The sequence below is a fragment of the Thermobia domestica genome, chromosome 5, assembly GCF_964235325.1.
Source record: "Thermobia domestica chromosome 5, izTheDome1.hap1.1, whole genome shotgun sequence".
NCBI lineage: Eukaryota > Metazoa > Arthropoda > Insecta > Zygentoma > Lepismatidae > Thermobia > Thermobia domestica.
The window spans coordinates 295,217,908-295,235,732 of NC_137458.1; the positions used below are offsets into that span (position 1 = coordinate 295,217,908).

At 32.4% G+C, this 17,825-nt stretch overlaps 1 protein-coding gene across 4 annotated transcripts in view; it reads left to right on the forward strand.

The window, feature by feature from the left end:
- LOC145686713 (protein vein-like) overlaps positions 1–17,825 on the forward strand; it is a 469,807-nt gene that overhangs the window by 374,239 nt on the left and 77,743 nt on the right. For 2 of the 4 annotated variants that reach the window (XM_081760295.1, XM_081760294.1), the window contains exon 5: positions 16,876–16,934. The exons of the other annotated variants lie outside the window; for them this stretch is intronic. In XM_081760295.1, the coding sequence (XP_081616421.1) occupies positions 16,876–16,934 (59 nt within the window). The remainder of the gene's footprint in view (positions 1–16,875; positions 16,935–17,825) is intronic. 4 annotated transcript variants of the gene reach the window in all.

Genomic DNA, 17,825 nt, shown 5'->3' on the forward strand with positions numbered 1-17,825 from the left:
ATTCGCTCTAGGAACTATGGCGACAACCTTTCTCAATCATAGGCAATCTATCATTGAGATTTCTCTACCGTCCGCTGTTCCTCTTCACCAAAGTTGTTTAAATATGAGTTATGTAGGCGTCGTCATCTTGAACACTATATTCTTCGCGACATATCTAACGAATTATTAACCAAAACTTTGCCTCTTTAAAACCAGAGTGAGGTTTCCCATTTAGCATCACCACTGGCTACCCGCTTCAACAAACTCCTTCGTTCTACACAAACGATCACTTAACACATTACTAAAAACGACCAGGTGCTATACATGCATCTTCAATGTTACTACTTTGTATGTCCATCTTACGTGTTGCAAATTACAGATGTTTCCATTATTTTGATAAATATCTGTAAGCAATATCGTAGAATTAGCATACACATTAAAATATATACATTATTTATTTATGTAAATGTAAATGTTGCGAAACTTATGTATATAATTGATCAAATTATTACTTGCAATCATGAACTATAATCATAATTTGACAATGCAAATTTTCATCAAATGCTCAATAAGACGTTTTCTAGATAGAAACTTCATTAAATTCAATATTGGCTCAGTATTATTAGCATTTATATATCCTTAAGAAAATATATCATATTACTGTAGTCAATAATATGAATGTTTTCAATATATTTGGTCTGACAACATTTATAATTTCAACAAAATTTGTTCAGGTAAACAGATCAGTGCTATTTTGGAAATCATGGTACACTTAAGATATATTATTATTATTAATACAATTGTCATTATATCATGACATTTTATATCTAACTAGAATTTACAATTTGAAGTTATATTTAGTTTCTCTCTTTCTTTAAATTTTGTACTCTGTTATTTTCATATATGCAGATGTGTATATATATTATTATCATAGCATTTACAATCATATAACGTAGCATATAGTTATGTAAGAAGCAGGCAAGCATGAACATAGATATACTATAAATGCTTGTCACAAATAACGACTTGTAACATAGCACGAAAGTATGTGTCTAACAGCATCTTCATAGCGATAACTTTTTTAACTTATTCGTTCAGTAACCAATAGCAACCAGAAACTAGATTTTATCTTTGCACGCTTTAATGTCATATGTATAATACATCGAATCGTGGGTACATCCATATTAAATACTCGTCTTATCGAAGTGAAACCAAGACGATATTATGTGCTTCGCCTGGTCTTGTCTTTTCTGAAGGAACTTGAATAAAGGTTAAAGTGAATATCAAAGTAGAAAGGCTTGAAACTCTAAATGAAATTAATTTTTACATAAAAATGTAGGTATATAACTAGATAACTAGATATCAAATATCTGATGCCATGTCTGATATAGTGTCTGATGAAACCAAGTGGTTAGTTGGCAAACCTGTCAGAAGGTAATAGTTTTCCATAATAAAAATAAAGTAATCTCTGAGCAAAGCAAACCAATCTATTACTATAAAACTATTATCTTGTAACACTTTTGCCAACTAACCACTTGGTTTTACCAGACACTAGATATCAAGTGGTTAGTTTGTGAAGAAGCCAAACGGTTGGTTGGCAAGACTGTCACAAGAAAGTAGTTTTATAATAATAAATGGATTTGCTTTTTTCAGAGATTACTTTGTTTTTATTATACTATCAACAGGCAAATCTTATATATAAAAGAGAACGCACAAATCCTTTGTTCCCTCATCACGCTAATACGGCTGAACCAATTTCTTTCATTTTTGGGGGGTTATTAGGATTTGGACCCTAGATGGTTTTTATCATATCACTTTAATTTTTAATTACCAGTGTCTTGAGATAATTGACCATTCAAGTGTCCATAACGTACAAATCCTTTGTTAGTTCATCATAGGTAAAAATAAACGTATTTATATGCAACCCGCATGACCGTGTCACTCGGCGGGTTAACATAAATGACAGGCGATATAATGTTAACATTTACTGCAATCTACTATGGTTTTTATCATATCACTTGAAAGCGAAAAAGTAAAAATTATCTAAGTAACAAAGTTTATTGCGTTCCGGGGTGACCGCAGCGAAGCGGGGCGGGTTAACATAAATGACAGGCGATATAATGTTAACATTTACTGCAATCTTCTATGGTTTTTATCATATCACTTGAAAGCGAAAAAGTAAAAATTATCTAAGTAACAAAGTTTATTGCGTTCCGGGGTGACCGCAGCGAAGCGGGGTGAACGCTGCTAGTCTGGTATAAAGAAGAATATTATAGTTTTTCCAGTTCCCCTGCTTTATTATTATTATTATTATTATTATTATTATTATTATTATTATTATTATTATTATTATTATTATTATTATTATTATTATTATTAACAAGATGACATTTCGTAAGCATATTTGCACATTTGTTCTTGAATATTAAAGAATTCTGAGATGGCCATTTTTTCTCTTGACTAACTCTATTATGAACAAATTACATAATTTGAACTTTTCAATGTTTTTGTTTACAAGTCAATCGTTTATACACTTTATCTTTCTCATAGAACTTCAACATCAACTTTACATTGTAAAATATTTACTGTTTTAAGTTTTTATCTAAAAAAATATCATAAATTAGTAATGTAGCGTCATTCTGCTTCAGCACTTGCGATTTTTTATTATTGTTATATTATTATTCTATATTAAACTAAATATTCCTAATGGTGGACGATATCGTTTCCATGGGTTTACTCTGAGGTTCTAGTTTCCTTCCACATTCTCATTCCACCAATTATTTCATCATCATTTATTTTCATGTATCATCCATCTCCATTAGCCTGAAGAGCATAATCAACACATACAAAACTAAAAATTTAATTTAATTTAGATATTCCTGTAATAAGTAAATGATAAAGAAGACTGCGTAATGAAACAACAGTGACGACTACTTACTGCTACCCAAATTTCATTAAAGCTATGTTTGGATGCCCTTCGCGAGGATAAGCTTTTCAGTATGCACTGACAAATGTGGATTCAGGATTTGGTCAAAGGAAGATCACATACGCTCATGTGCCATTTTGTCTATTTTAAAACACAATCTTTAGTCATACATGAAGTATTTACTAAGTGTAATTTTGGGGGTGATTTCGTGGTTTAAACCTCCTTTGAGCAAGATATTATCGAAAAATAAACATTTACTATCTCTCTCTCTCTCTCTCTCTCTCTCTATATATATATATATATATATATATATATATATATATATATATATATATATTGGCCCAAAAGTAGGTATACAGTCCCCTGTTGATCAACTCATTGCTTTTAATCATTTTTTATTGCTATCATCAGGTAGACTTAATTTCTTTATCATTTGTTCTTAATGTGTTTTTGCTTATATCTTAAGTTCGGAAGAGCCGAAGCAAATAAACCCATAAGCTCGAATGTTATACTTGATCATTGCCATAACTACTTTTGGGCCACCCTGTATATGTATATACATGATATGTGTATATATACGAAAGTCATACTTGTCCTGAAATATTATGTGATTTAGTGTTTGAACCCCCTCTCTTGATGAAATTCTGCGTAGTCAGTGGGGGATTCATATCCTTCTTAGCACCCCTTGGCTCTATCTGGGCTCACATATGTACCTTAAAATATTAATAATTTCTCTATTCCCATTTCCACTATTTATACTCAAATAGAGAATATGAAAAATATGCAGGAAAAATTTCCGCTTCCCGAAATTCGTTTCTTACGTTGACTCTAGATCCTCTACGTTTTATTTTTTTAATGGTACTGAAGAAAATATATGTACATGTAATTATGTAATTATCTCCCTAACTTTTAGGATGTTGTACAAGAGCAAGTTTAAATTATTAGGTTAATTTTCACATTAACTTGAATTAATCTGTCACTACTGAAATTTTTCTTTTTAAATAATATTTGACTCTTGGACTATTATCATTTCAGAATGATAATTACATTGAAAGATCTGAACATTTTCCTGAATATTAGAATTGTAAACAAATATAATTATATGATTTTATTTCTTCCAAGTTAGTAATTTCCTGTTATTAACACATTTCTCAGAAAATAAAATTAACATCGTTGATAAAGATATTCTGATTATTTGAAACATCACGTATAAAATATCGAACTTGAATAAAAGACAGAAATATCCCAGAAATGCATATTTTCGTTATGTTCCGCAGCTTTTTAAAAGCATGAAAAATCAAGTTCAAAAATGAATTATTTCAGGGTGCTTTTTCCTCACAATTCTGTTGAAGGGATAACTCACTGTACGGTAATGAAGCTAAGGGTCTTCCCTAAGGTTTTCGTCACTGGTCTTTAACTTCAATAAAACATTTACAGAAAAAGTAGCCAAAAATTAACAGGCAAGCCAGATATTGTTTACAAAAGGCTATTGAATGAAATACGCAGAGTTTCGTCAAAGGGAGAGTTCACGTTTATATAGTTACAATGTTTGTGTATACAAAATATATCTTAATGTGCACAAACTAAATACAACTTTCTTACAAGGCTGTCTATAATCTTTATTATAAATTAACTAGAAATGTTACAGTTTCGGAAGTCTATCATTTCCTTCTTCAGACTACTACTCCAAGGTCCAATAAAGATTTTAGACAGCCTTATAAGAAAGTGTGTTTAGTTTGTGCTTAAGATGGACACAAGGCCTTTTTATCATAATAATCTTAATGTGATAATTTTTTATTTTCGCATAATATCTTGTTCAAGTGGAGGGGATTAAACCACTAACTCCTTTTTGCGTACGCTACTGAAATGAACTAATAAAACTTCCTCCAGATCTTCTCTCATAAGCCACAAATCTAGGTGCATAGTTTGTGACATCACAATTGTCGACTTAAATTTCTAAATTTCAAACAGGTCAATGTTACTTAATGTTATTGAATGAAATACAAACACCTTTTCAAGTAACACTTTTGTAAGTCCTAACTGTCTATTTAAAAAAAAAACATATTCTTTATTGAGCTTTTTTTGGCAGAATGAAAGGAAAAACTAGTGAGGAATGTATGATGACAGTGTATTTTTCATTTATTAAATCTTGCAATCAATATTTTTTTATTATGCGAAAAAATATTAGCTAGTTGTAGATCTCATGATGTAGATCTCCTTGTAAAAGGTTACACTGTATATCGAAAATACTAGTCAATAAAATGTTAACTTCAAGCTAGATGTAATTTCTACAAAGAAACCTTTCAAAGATAAATACATATTATTGTTTCAATATTTTCTGCTTAACTCCATATTCTGACCAGTATAGACTAATTGAGACAGTACTTAATATTGTAGAGCTTTTTTTGTTGTTGTTGTTAAATTACAGTAGAGTATCGATTATCCGAGTTCATGTGGACTGGATGTACCTCGGATAAGCAAAAGCTCGGTTGATACGGATGGATGCATAGAAAATTTTGTACAGCATTTATTATTGTTTTTATTGATTGTTTCTGTTTATTATATATTCATTATTATTGTATTTATTATTTTCATTGGACGTACAGTACAGTACATATAATTATACCTACATACATAAGGAATTAGCCATAATACAGTAAACAAAATGCAGTTTGATATTGATACATAATTTAAATACGATACAGAACACAACACAAATAAAATACTGTTTAGCATGCAAATATATCTCTATGTTTTTTTTTTAGTCTTTCATAGTTCTATGCTTTATTAAATTGCCTCGGTTTTGGCCGCTATATTGTTCAGACGTAGCAACATCACAATGTCAGCTGTGCCCTGTCCTCTTGCTGTTCGACGTAGAACAGTGCCTTCTCAAACTGAAGCTCAGAATTAAACCTCTCTAGCTTAATTATGACAATGTCGGGCGGAATTGTCATTTTTAGGCCAGCTTTATGTTTGCTTTGTTACTGAAACAAAAGCCTGTAAACTGTTTATGTTTGTAACCGGATTAGTTTGAAAATTTTTGTTTGTTTGGATTAAGCTAGGATAAAACGGAACCTCGATTAATCGAAACTCGGGTAATCGGTACTCCATTGTATGTTGATAATGTTGTTGTTTCATAACGCAGTGTATCTATTCATAAATGTTTTGTGAAGAACATGAGAAACTGTTCTTTCGGGAACAAAAAATACTACTAAATGGGTGTAGAATTGCCTTATATTGTATTATTTCTTAATAGAGCTAGGAGTTAAAATTTTTGTTTTGTGTTTGTGTAAGACCGAGGTTATAAAGCACAAGGTATTAATGTGGCTCCAATCCTAGAGCGGGGCTTGAACCCGGTGTAGTTGGCAGTACATAGACCATTATGCAAGATTAATTCTCATAGCATAGGTTGTACCCCACCTCCAAGATAGTTACAGGATCGAGCCACCGACTTCCAGATATAACTAGGATTTTGTTGCGATTTAACCCTTTTAGGATTTTTGGTAAGGTTTGTTACTATGGCGTAGTATCATCTTTGACCGTTTATTTGGGTTCTATACCAGGTATTTAAGCCGTTTTTCTATTGGTCAAGTAAAGAATGGACCAAAGAACACCCCAGATGCATTTTGAAACCGGATGATGAACTTGGCTGAGCCAAGTGGGGGCGGAGGGGCGTGATTATTATTTTTCTGAATGGAAATTTCAAAATCTCTTCACGTCTTTAATTTTCAAGATATCAGATTGAAACTTTATATACGAATTGTGTGTACCTTTGCGTATTTCTAATTTTTTTGAGGTTCCAACGTAAAACCGGGGCCAAGCCAGAGGGTCACAAATTTTCAGGGGGGTGATTTTTTCAGAAAAAAATCCAGTTTTCCCGATTTTTCCGATTTAAGTGTATGATATGGACATGTGAGTGGTATCGTTGGAAAGAGCTCGTTATACCGAAGAAAACTGCGTTTGAACCATGACTCTAGGTTAAATAATAATAACGCAGTACATTTTTGAACTATTTTTATATGTATGTACGAAAAAAGTGGGTCACCTTCAGACTTTCAACAATTTCTCTCTACCTCAGTTTTCAAGGTACAAGATTGAAATTTTGCACAAGTATTATGTATATAACAACGTTTTTTCTGAAGAAAGTAAGGTCCCTACTTGAACCCAAGCTCGGGCCAAAGGGGTGCAAAAATTTCGAAAAAAAAATTTCGAAAAATCTCCCGATTTTTCCGTTTCTGGCGTATAATACGGACAAGCAAGTAGCACCGTTGCACAGTGGGGCGAAAACGCAAAAAGCTGGCCAAAAGTAAAAAAAACGAAAGCTAGTAATACAGGAATTTTTTATGTAGTTGGCTAGAGTGATGTTAGAAGGGCCCAAATCCATAAGTAGAATAGGGTTTTTACTTTATTCCGACTACCTGAGCCACTCTTAAGTAGACCCTTCAGCAGATCAAATGCGTAGAGAACAATAGAAGAATTGTGACGCGTCCGTTGAAACGGTTGTAACTTTCGAACGCGTTCATAGTTTTTAAATCTGTAAAGTTTTCCTATATCGTACTGGTAAGTAGAATAAGTGTATGAAGTGAAAAATTAATAATAATGATGTAATAATTTATAATTTGAATCGCAAGTCAGGCAAAATTTTCGCATTGTTTATATATTTTATTAACTTAAAGCGTTGAAAACATTATGTGCACCCTCGTGCACCACGTTCATATCTTGTAGAATGGTAGTCTGAAAATTAATTAATGCTGTCGACAAAAACGTAGCTGCCAAAACATGCCAATTACGAAGCGTGTTGTTGTTAATTATTGCTTATTAATGTTACCGTGACAAGCCGTTGCAGTTATCATAACCGAATCAAATACTAATAATTTGTGTCATTTAAGTAATAATACATTTCTAATAAATAAGAACGTAAGTAACAAGTAATTGTTCATCAAAATATGTGAAAAAATTGAATGTTGTTAAAGATACATTGTGAAAATTACGAAGTATTTTGACATTCTTGTTATTCCGCCATTTTGGATCCGCCATTTTGTTTTTTTCAACTTTAGTTGCAGAATCGTAATCAGCAACCTCAATAACCCCTTTATCGCCACTTTTGAGAACATTTCTACGACTTTTTTGACTTTTGCAAATTTTATTCCGCCATTTTGGATCCGCCATTTTTTTTTTCAACGTTAGTTGCAGAATCGTAATCAGCAACCTCAATAACCCCTTAATACTAAATGTCATTCAATCTGAATATAGTTATCATATTTTGGCCAGCTTTTTGCGTTTTCGCCCCACTGTGCGTTGGAAAGAATGCTCTATTCTAAAAAAAAAAAAAAAACGAGGTATGAACTATGATCCTACGATAAACAGTAAGGAAGCAGTAGCTTTGAGCGAAAGTCTAAAATTTACTTCAAAAAGTGGAAATCCTAAAAGGGTTAACAGACCCATCACGGCGAAATCAAAATACCACTATTTTACAGTAATTATATGATACCTTCAAATAGATAAAAGATAATCGAAAAGTGGAACAAGAGCTCGGTAGACAATATTATCTTACAAGAGATACCGTTATCATAACTCATTTATCTGCTTTCGATTTCCAACCATTTGGAAAATCGGTATTTATTTTCGCGTTTCTAAATGTCTGCCAACGGAAAGCTACTAGGTGACTCGTGATAACGGTTAATATTATCTAAGGCGCTCTTCTTCCACATTTCGATTATCTTTTATATATTTGAAGACATCACATAATTACTGTAAAATTAGCGGTATTTTAATTTCGCAGTGATTAGGTCTTTTAAATTCCTCATAAGCGCACTAGAAAATGGATTCTTCGCTTAAAATCCTTTAAAATATACGTACATAGTTTCTTAAAAATTTGCTTGGGAAAACCAAATTGTAACTCAGTTTGGTCTGTGATACAAACAAGCTCCTGATGTTTTTAAAGAGAATAATGTTTCGCATCTTTCTCTGGCAGTAGGTCCCTCTCTTTATATTTTCGTATTAAAAATACAAATGTTGAATTGCGTTGTTTTTACATGGTTTCTTTAGAACACAAAATAAACATATTATAGTACGGAAGGTGTAACGTCGTTGGCTTCCCGCGAAAAGTTGTAGTGACGTTTATGGGGAGTGGTCAGCTTAGTTATTCGTGGCTCGTTGAGCGTAGTAGACGGTTGGTGATGATTGGCTACCCTCTTACCACACCCCCAGTGACAAGCATGTTCAAGCGCGGGAAGCCAACGACGTTACATCTTCTGAACTATAATGGAAAAAAATAATAAAATACTATCTCCGCACAAGAACTTTTCAAAATGCATTGTACACAATGTCTCAAACAATCCATTCATACAAAAGACATTTAGATAGTAGTATAGTACAACGTAAAGGCTTTCAAGTATTCAATAGATTTTTTGTACAGACGACGTTAGAGTGAAACCGACTATACTTCTCAAATACAAGGGTTATCCACAAGAAAATGATAAGAAACAAGAAATTATGTATTCAAAACATTTATGGTACAGAAGCTACATACCTTAATCTACGATATATTCGTCATACATATTCAAATTATTTTTCCTTTTTTTCTTTTTTCTTTTTCGTTGTAAGATAATTTTATTCAAAGAAGTGTCTTTGAGTTTATCAGCAGGGGGAAAGTGATTTCAGGCAGTCTTTAACTTCAGGAAAAACTGAAAATCAAAAACTCATTCGTAATGTGATAGTCAATAATTTTACATATTACATTAAGATTTGCTGAGAGTAATATTGCAGACTGTATTTTCATTTTTCATTGATTTTTTCCTGAAAAAATCAAAAACATAATATATCGTACAAATTCAAATAAACTTATCCGATCTGGATCAAACTTGGGATGGTAGTCGACCTTGACCCGCGCTATACAATGTTGTAAAGTATTATGGTGCGTAGGCTTTTGGTTTCCAAGTTATGGAGCATCAAATTGATATTAGGACTTAGGCACATCTTCGAGTTCAAAAAAAAAAAAGTTCAATCAGACTCATCATACCTGGCCAAACGAGGGTCACGAAGTGGCTCCGCTGAGATACGAACGAGACAATTGTGTTTGCATTTGATATATTATAATTAGACGAATCCCAAAGTTATACGTGCCACCGGACGGAATATCGTGAGTTGCAACGTATTTTGTAATGTGAAAGCTACAAAGCTGGCAGAATAGTTTGAACCGGGTCATTTGTTCGGAAACTGTTGGGTAAATGGAAAACTCGGCGAACACGTATCCCATCATTTTCAAGGACACACTTTTTGGGATTAAAAAAAAATTATCCCCCGAAGAGTCCCAGACGGGGTCCAACTCAAAATTTTCAAATAATAAGGGGAGTTAAGTAGCACATCGTTTGAAAGCTGTTGTAAAATGAAAGAAAATGGAGCAAGTCTCGACTTTCTACGACAACCGTCTGCAAAATGGCGGCGGGTCAAAATGTAAACAAAAACTTAACTGAAAAGTCCATGCCACCCCTATAAATTGGAACCGGTGAGACAAATGTGAAAACAGGAAAGGAAGTTTGGCATTATTTTCAAAGTACAAACATTTTGATATATTAAAACTTCTTGTCCCAGGGCACCCACAGGGTCCCAAGTGGGATCCAACTAAAAAATTTCAAATGGCAAGAGAGGTTAAGTAGCACATCGTTTGAAAGCTGTTGTTAAGTAAAAAAAAAAAAAAAAAAAAAAAAGATGGAGTAAGTCTAGAATTTCTACGACAACCCTGTGCAAAATGGTGGCTGGTTAAAATGTAAACAAAAGCTTAATTGAAAACTTATGGCCACCTTGAATCCAAGATGGCCACTTAAAACCTATGTCATTCATAACACTACAAATCTAAGTCTCTCTTTTTCCCTATTATATACTGTATTCAGAAGCAATAGAAGATCAAAGAGCAATTGAATTTCGATTCACTTCAACTATTATTTCATTCCGTAACAACACACGTATGTTTTGTTCCTAATGTACGTTTGTCACGGTTCTCTCGATATCAATTACGTGAGTATAACGAATACGCGATGAACCATGATAAACTGCAAAAGAGGTTTGCTTTATGGGATAATTTATGTTAAAGAGATAATCATGCACTATTATATGTTGATATAAGAAACTATATATTAGCATGTGATGTCAACTAACATAGTGCATTTATAACAAAATAACTTCTGCCAGCCTTTACTTTATTCTAACTATATGCTGCAAACATGCATGAAGACATTGCTTGCATATTGAAAGAGATTTTCATTATATGTTAAATTGCACAAATATGTATTGCGAGGTTGCATAATGCATTTAGTCAATATATACTTACTTGGAAGAGGCACTTCTCTGGAAAGAGTTTTTTTTTTTTTTAAGCACTTTTACAGGAGTAGTGACGATTCAAGTACGAGTTAGGTTTACTTGATGCGAAGTGTAAGATAAACCTTGACCATTACAACATTATATACATTGGTTGTCGAGAATCTGTTTAAATCATTTGAAGAGAAACATTGTAGCTTGTAGCGTTGTTATAAAATTAAATGATATATATATATATATATATATATATATATATATATATATATATATATATATATATATATATATATATATATATATATATAGTTAGATAGATAGATAGATATGATGTAATCTATCTATTCGCAGAATATCTATTCTTGTATACTGAGAAAAGACTAAAAGAATAATTACTTAAGATGATAAATAAAAAAAATGCATTTAAAAGAGTTCGAGTCATTAGGAACAGAAAGTTTAAATCAGAATTTCGTATTACAGTTCAGAAATCAAATTTAATATTATATAGAGCAACCCACATTATGCTTTATTTTTGTTTAATTATGCTTTAGTTTTCCCAAATTATGCTTTATTGTTAATTTCAATCATTGGTTTACGTTAATCGTTTATAATGTACAATATTTACTATACATTAAATAATCTAAATATCTTGATCTATTAATTAATATTTTATGCAACCAGTTTCTTTCATATTTATTGAACTTTATACTCAATGCCCTGTAAAGAGATATGCTTTACTCGAGTCAGTTTTTTTATCACTTGTGTGCACCTTAGAGGTGCATATATACAGAAAAGGACAGTAAAAAATACCACCAAAAAGTACCGAAAGTACTCATATTCAAAAGGTACACATAGCAATATAGTGTGGAGTTCTTGTGTATTATTCATTGTTGGCGGAAAGTTTTTTCCTTTTCCTTTTTCCTTTTCTCCACATCAAAGGATTACACCGAAAAGTTTAGAGAAATAAAAATAAATTTTTCATTGTTGCATTGTTATGTTGTTCAATGATTTTGCATTGTAAATATTGGTTTTAAAAGATATTAATAAAGTTTCTTAAACTTGCAGTTAAACAGAATTTTCCAAGAATTGTGCTATATATATTAAATTATGCTTTATGCTTTATTTTCTAAAATTATGCTTTATTATGCTTTTAAAATTAGTTTCTTTTGGACCCTTAGGCAACGACGACCATGTTCAAGGTACCAACCATATGTGTAAATGGCTGTTATGCTTTTTATGCTTTTGGGTTACTTTAATAATATACTATACAAAGGCAAAAAAAAAAAAAAAAAAAATGGAGTGTCTATACATTTGGTCGAAATTAGGTGATAGAGCAGCAATATGCTGAACATCGCGCGCTTGAATAAAGCCTTTTTCAATTCAATTTAAATTACATTTAAAGTAAAATTTTACATTTTTCAAAGTAATGTAGAACAGAAAATAATATTAAGTTTGGAGAGCATAGCACCTTAAATATTGAAAGTGCTATGAAACAGAATGCTATGATTTTTGATGAAGTTATTTTCTTTTGGAAAACAGTACACACAACTTTATGAGATCGTAATATTTTTCTACTTGAAAGTAATCCTAATTCTATTTAATGGTACTTACTACAGTATGTTCTATGGTACTATGCACCTCAAATGTTAATATCAATACTTGGCTTAGTTTCGAAAATTTACGTTCATATAATTTCAAATCACTCTTAACGATCCAGACCAATGTTAACATACAGTGCTTTCTGCCTTTGTACAATGAGTTTATTAGATCTTTCAACGATTTCTGAAACTCCCATGCCAAATACTTAATGATTCGATATTGGTTAGGTAAGTCACAACGAATTATCTTAAATAACTCAGGTGGCTCGCATGAATATGGCACATCAATTAACAATGACAGTAATCCTAAACGTTATTCAGCATTAAGAGTATTACAGTTCGACTAAGAACTTGCTTAACTAAGTATTGAATTTGAGGTCTTTCAGTAAACATAGAATTACTGTTTTCAAGACCTTCAGTAAATAATCTTTTTATCTCTTTACGGCAGTTCGTAAAAATGTAATATTAAAGAAATCTGTTTCTTTATTCATGAGGTACTTTTATTTTATTGAATATATGCACTAAACATAACTTATTGTTCCAAGTCCAAAGTATGGTGTTAATTTTTGTAAGTCCAAAAATAGGACAAAAAAAACTTCCCATAACTTTAAAACTTGATTTCTGCATAGATCACTCCGCTGCTTGTTAGGTTTTGTGCTTTAAAAAATCTTCACATAACGAAAACAGTATGCCGGTGTCATTATGTTTCATTGCTCTTTCGAGTTCACAGACTTTAGAAGTTGTTTTGACAATTGAATCAATAAATTTACCATAAGGAAACTTTTTTGTTTCTTTTATTCCAAAAAAACAGGGAAGTTTTAATATTCTGCTTTTACTGATTTTTAAATGTACCTTTGCTTTACAACCTAGCTTTTTTTTTCAATCCCAAAATATTTATATTTGAAATCTTATTTATTTTTTGATAGGGTCACAACAGGAATGTTGAAAACTTGGTAAGGAAAAAGATCAACATATGTATGCGTGAATGTTTTATGTAGGATTTTACCGTTTCAAAGAAACTGTTCCTTTAGATGTTAAATTCTATTATCAAGTATTAAGGAATGGTAAAATGTTGAGAAATATGTAATATTGTATACGAATTTGAGTAATTGTAAATCTGCATTAATTAAGAAATGAAATGAAATGAAATCTAGTCTGAAGGGCAGCAGAGCCAACAAGACAATCGATTTATATTCTAATTCAAATTCTGATAGGAACTAGATAATAAAAGGACTTACATAATATTTTTGAAGATCTCTAGATTAGTTAAAACAGCAAGTTCAAGTGATTTATGACGTTTTTGTCGAAAGATTATAGGGTAACTGTCCCAATAATTGACAGTGTACTAGTAATTGACACTGTCGTCTTTTTTCCGACGCAACAAGACTGCGGGACTAAGTACAAGCAAATGCTGCCACCTTTTCTTCCTTTGCAGTGTTGTTAATCCCACACCACTCTTAATATTTGCCTCTAGGTAGTAGTTCTCCAAAGAAAACAGAAAATCGATGGACAGTGCAAAATAGTACTATAATAGCTATATTAGCGAAAGAAATAAACATGTTTATCCGGGTGGAAACTTATAAATCAGCTTGATAAGTTGGTAGAAAATTATATGGTTCATTAGAACAAGATATTAGGAGATGTCAATTACTGGGTCACAAGGTATCAATTACTGGTGAATCTCACAAATCTTGGTGTCAATTACTGGTACAATGATCAACTTTTCGTATACATATTGTACAAAATAATAATTATTAGTCTATTATTTTTATGACAATCTATATAGATGAAGGAAGGATGCCTTCGTACCTCTACGAGAGATCAGTAAGCCAGGCTCATTTAAAGGGTGAAGAAACTTGCAATTTGTCAAACACTGTTCTTACGTATACTGTCAATTATTGGGTCAATTTTTGACTATTAATAGAGAAGTCAAAAAGTTCAAGCAATGTTCTAGTTTTGGCATACGTATGTGATGCAATCGCAGTGACTCTTGTGTAGAGTACAGTCTTTAGGTTGACTAATTATGAATATGACAAGTGTGAACAGGTCATCACATGCAGTATACGAGTAGCGTAGCCGGACGGGGTGCGTGGTGATCAGGTGGCGTAATGTCGCAGTTCAAGCAACGCGCAAACATCAAGTTCGTGTGCAAATTGGAGAAAACTAATTCAAAGACTTCGATAGCGTTTAAAACAATTTATGGTGACAATGCTTTAAAGAAAACTTGGCCTCAAAGGTACCCATTTCACCACCGTAGAAGACGATCAAAACCAACGTGACGGCTGTACTTCGGAAGATACCAAAGGAGGACTTCTGTCTGTGTTTCCAGCAATAGCAAGAGCAGTTGAGCAAGCGTGTATGTTCCTAAGATGCCTGTTTTGAAGACGATTACGCAAATGTGTACTTATATTGTGTCAATAAAGAGCTGCAAAATTCCAGGAACTTTTTGACTTCTCTGGTATATTTCTTTAAATTTTATACCTCTTGATCATCTTGAATTGAATGCAGCCGTTTTAAAAATATTACTACTTTGAAGAATTCATTAATAATACAAAGTGTATATATTAAGAGCTCTGTGTAGAAGTTCTTGGTTATTGGCATAAAAATGTTTTGATTAATTGAAGAACGAAGAGTTGGTTTATGCTCGACATATTCATATGTATAACTTAATTACAATTTGAATTATTGATGGTTAATTTAAATGAGAAGTTTTATTTCCTTATAAATACTCTCAAATTTTAATATTAATTGTGTAACTAATTTGTTTTAGAGGAGTATTAATTTTAAAAGAAAAAAAGAAAAATTGCATATATATCAACATCACTGCTGTGTTACGTAAAAGAACATATTAACTCATTACTAATTACAGTGTTTTTAAATAAATATTGGATGTTCCTCGCCCCCTTCCCAAGCCTTCGGCTTCTCTGGAAATTGCATGCTCTCTAGTGATATCTCCTGGCATGAGGTAGGAGGCATCGCAGTTAGCGACAGCTTCTAGACTGACGGTGATTAATTAGGACTGTGAACATTTTTGCCTAGATCTTATGCAACTTCACAAGTCTTCAATGTTTTGAGGTGTGCATATTAACTTTACTCACAGATTGAGATGTTTTTATTTTATAAATAGGATTGAAATTTTCAGAAAACGATCTTCTTCTTACTTCAATTCCTGAGAAGTACCAAACTGCAAGTATGCATTATGCAGCATTTAGATTGGAAACCTTCCGCTTATAATTGCATTGAAATTAACTTTTGCCGAACACTAATATTTTATACAGGGTGTTTGAAAACAAAACCGACAACGTTTCGGAGGTGGTTCCTGACACCAAGATAAGACGAAAAGTATAGACCAACCTTGGTGCACAAATGCTTCGTTTTGGAGTTATAGGCTGTCGAAGACTTTATTTAGGAACTAGTATGTACCCTATCCAAATATCCAAGTTTTGAATCCTACGGTAATTCCGCAACAATTTTTATAGAGGTAGTTGGTTGGTAAGTACTTCAAATTATATGCCCTAGCCAAACTCTCTATAAAAATTGCTTCGTGAGTACCTTAGGATTCTGAAACGTGCATTTTTGGATAACGCACATATTAGTTTTTAAGTGAAGTCTCGACCCGACTACAGTAAGTCCCATAGTATTGGAGCTATGAACCTTTAAAGTTCATTTTTTCATGTTTTCGGCAGTCTATAACTCCGAAAGGAAGCATTTGTGCACCCAGGTTGGTCTATACTTTTCGTCTTACCTTGGTGCCAGGAATCACCTCCGAAACGTTGTCGGTGTTGTTTTGAAACGTCTTGTGTATAATAACAAATCGTTAAGTTGCTACTGAAGATACTAAGCAGCCAGCCATAGAAAGAATGAAACATTAAGTAGCACTAAAAGTCAGAAACGTCCAAGAAGGACAAAGTTGAGTTAAACACTTTTTAAAGAAAGAAAGTATAACAACGGCTTGAGAAAAATTAATGAATGCTGCTCTCTTACTAACAACTACAATAAGGAAAACTCCATACAACAAATCTTATATTGAATATTTTTCTCTTTTTTTCTTTTTCCCAGATGTGCAGATGGCTTCAAGGGTTTTCGATGTCAGTTCAAAGACGTTAGCCACCAAAATAGTATGTATAGGTCATATTTCTGTTTATTAGGGTTTTCCTCACAATATTATCCTTGTTAAAATCAACAACAATATCACCTTCAACCAGTATTAAGATTTAAAAAAAAAAAAGAATTAAAGAAAAAATAAATCAACTTCTAAACAAAATCATTTTATCCTTCCCTCCCAACGAACAAAAAAAAAAAAAAAATAATCAGATAAACAATGATCGAAACTGATTCGCGAAGAGTGTTGCATTTTCTGATCGAATTTTTCGATCACATTGTCCAACTCACAACAAATCAGGATGAAGTCTACCAGCGCCTGGGGTCAAGAGGTCTCCTGTTCAGTGACTTGAGGTGACCGTTCTTTTTGTCGCGTCACGGCGATCACAAGGTGACAATCAACGGTCTACTCTATAGCTAGGTACGTAACAACAAAATACTCATAATGAAAGGAATATGTCTACTTTATTAGCATCCAAAAAAATAAATCCACGTGTATATACATTTATCATTCTTTTAACTCATTAAAATTAATAAAGAGACATATACTAAAAGGCAACAATCAATACTTTTCTATTCATGATTATAAGCATTCAGATCTCAAGTTTTACTACTTCACAAAAAAGTAAAAACTTCATCTGCATAAATATATGCAAAGATGATCAAATAGGATATACGCAACGGAAGTGTTCTAATTACATTCTGTGGAGCAAAATAGCAATTTTATGTACCTGGAACTATAAAACGCGTAGAAATTCTTAAGAGGCCTAATTAAATAAGCCTGCCATACGTCCCGTAAAAAACGGGACAGTCCCTATTTTGGACCCAAATGTCCCGCGTCCCCATAAATTTAATCGGGACAAGCAAATGTTCCGTATTTTAATTTCGTCCATTTCTGCTCTTAATAT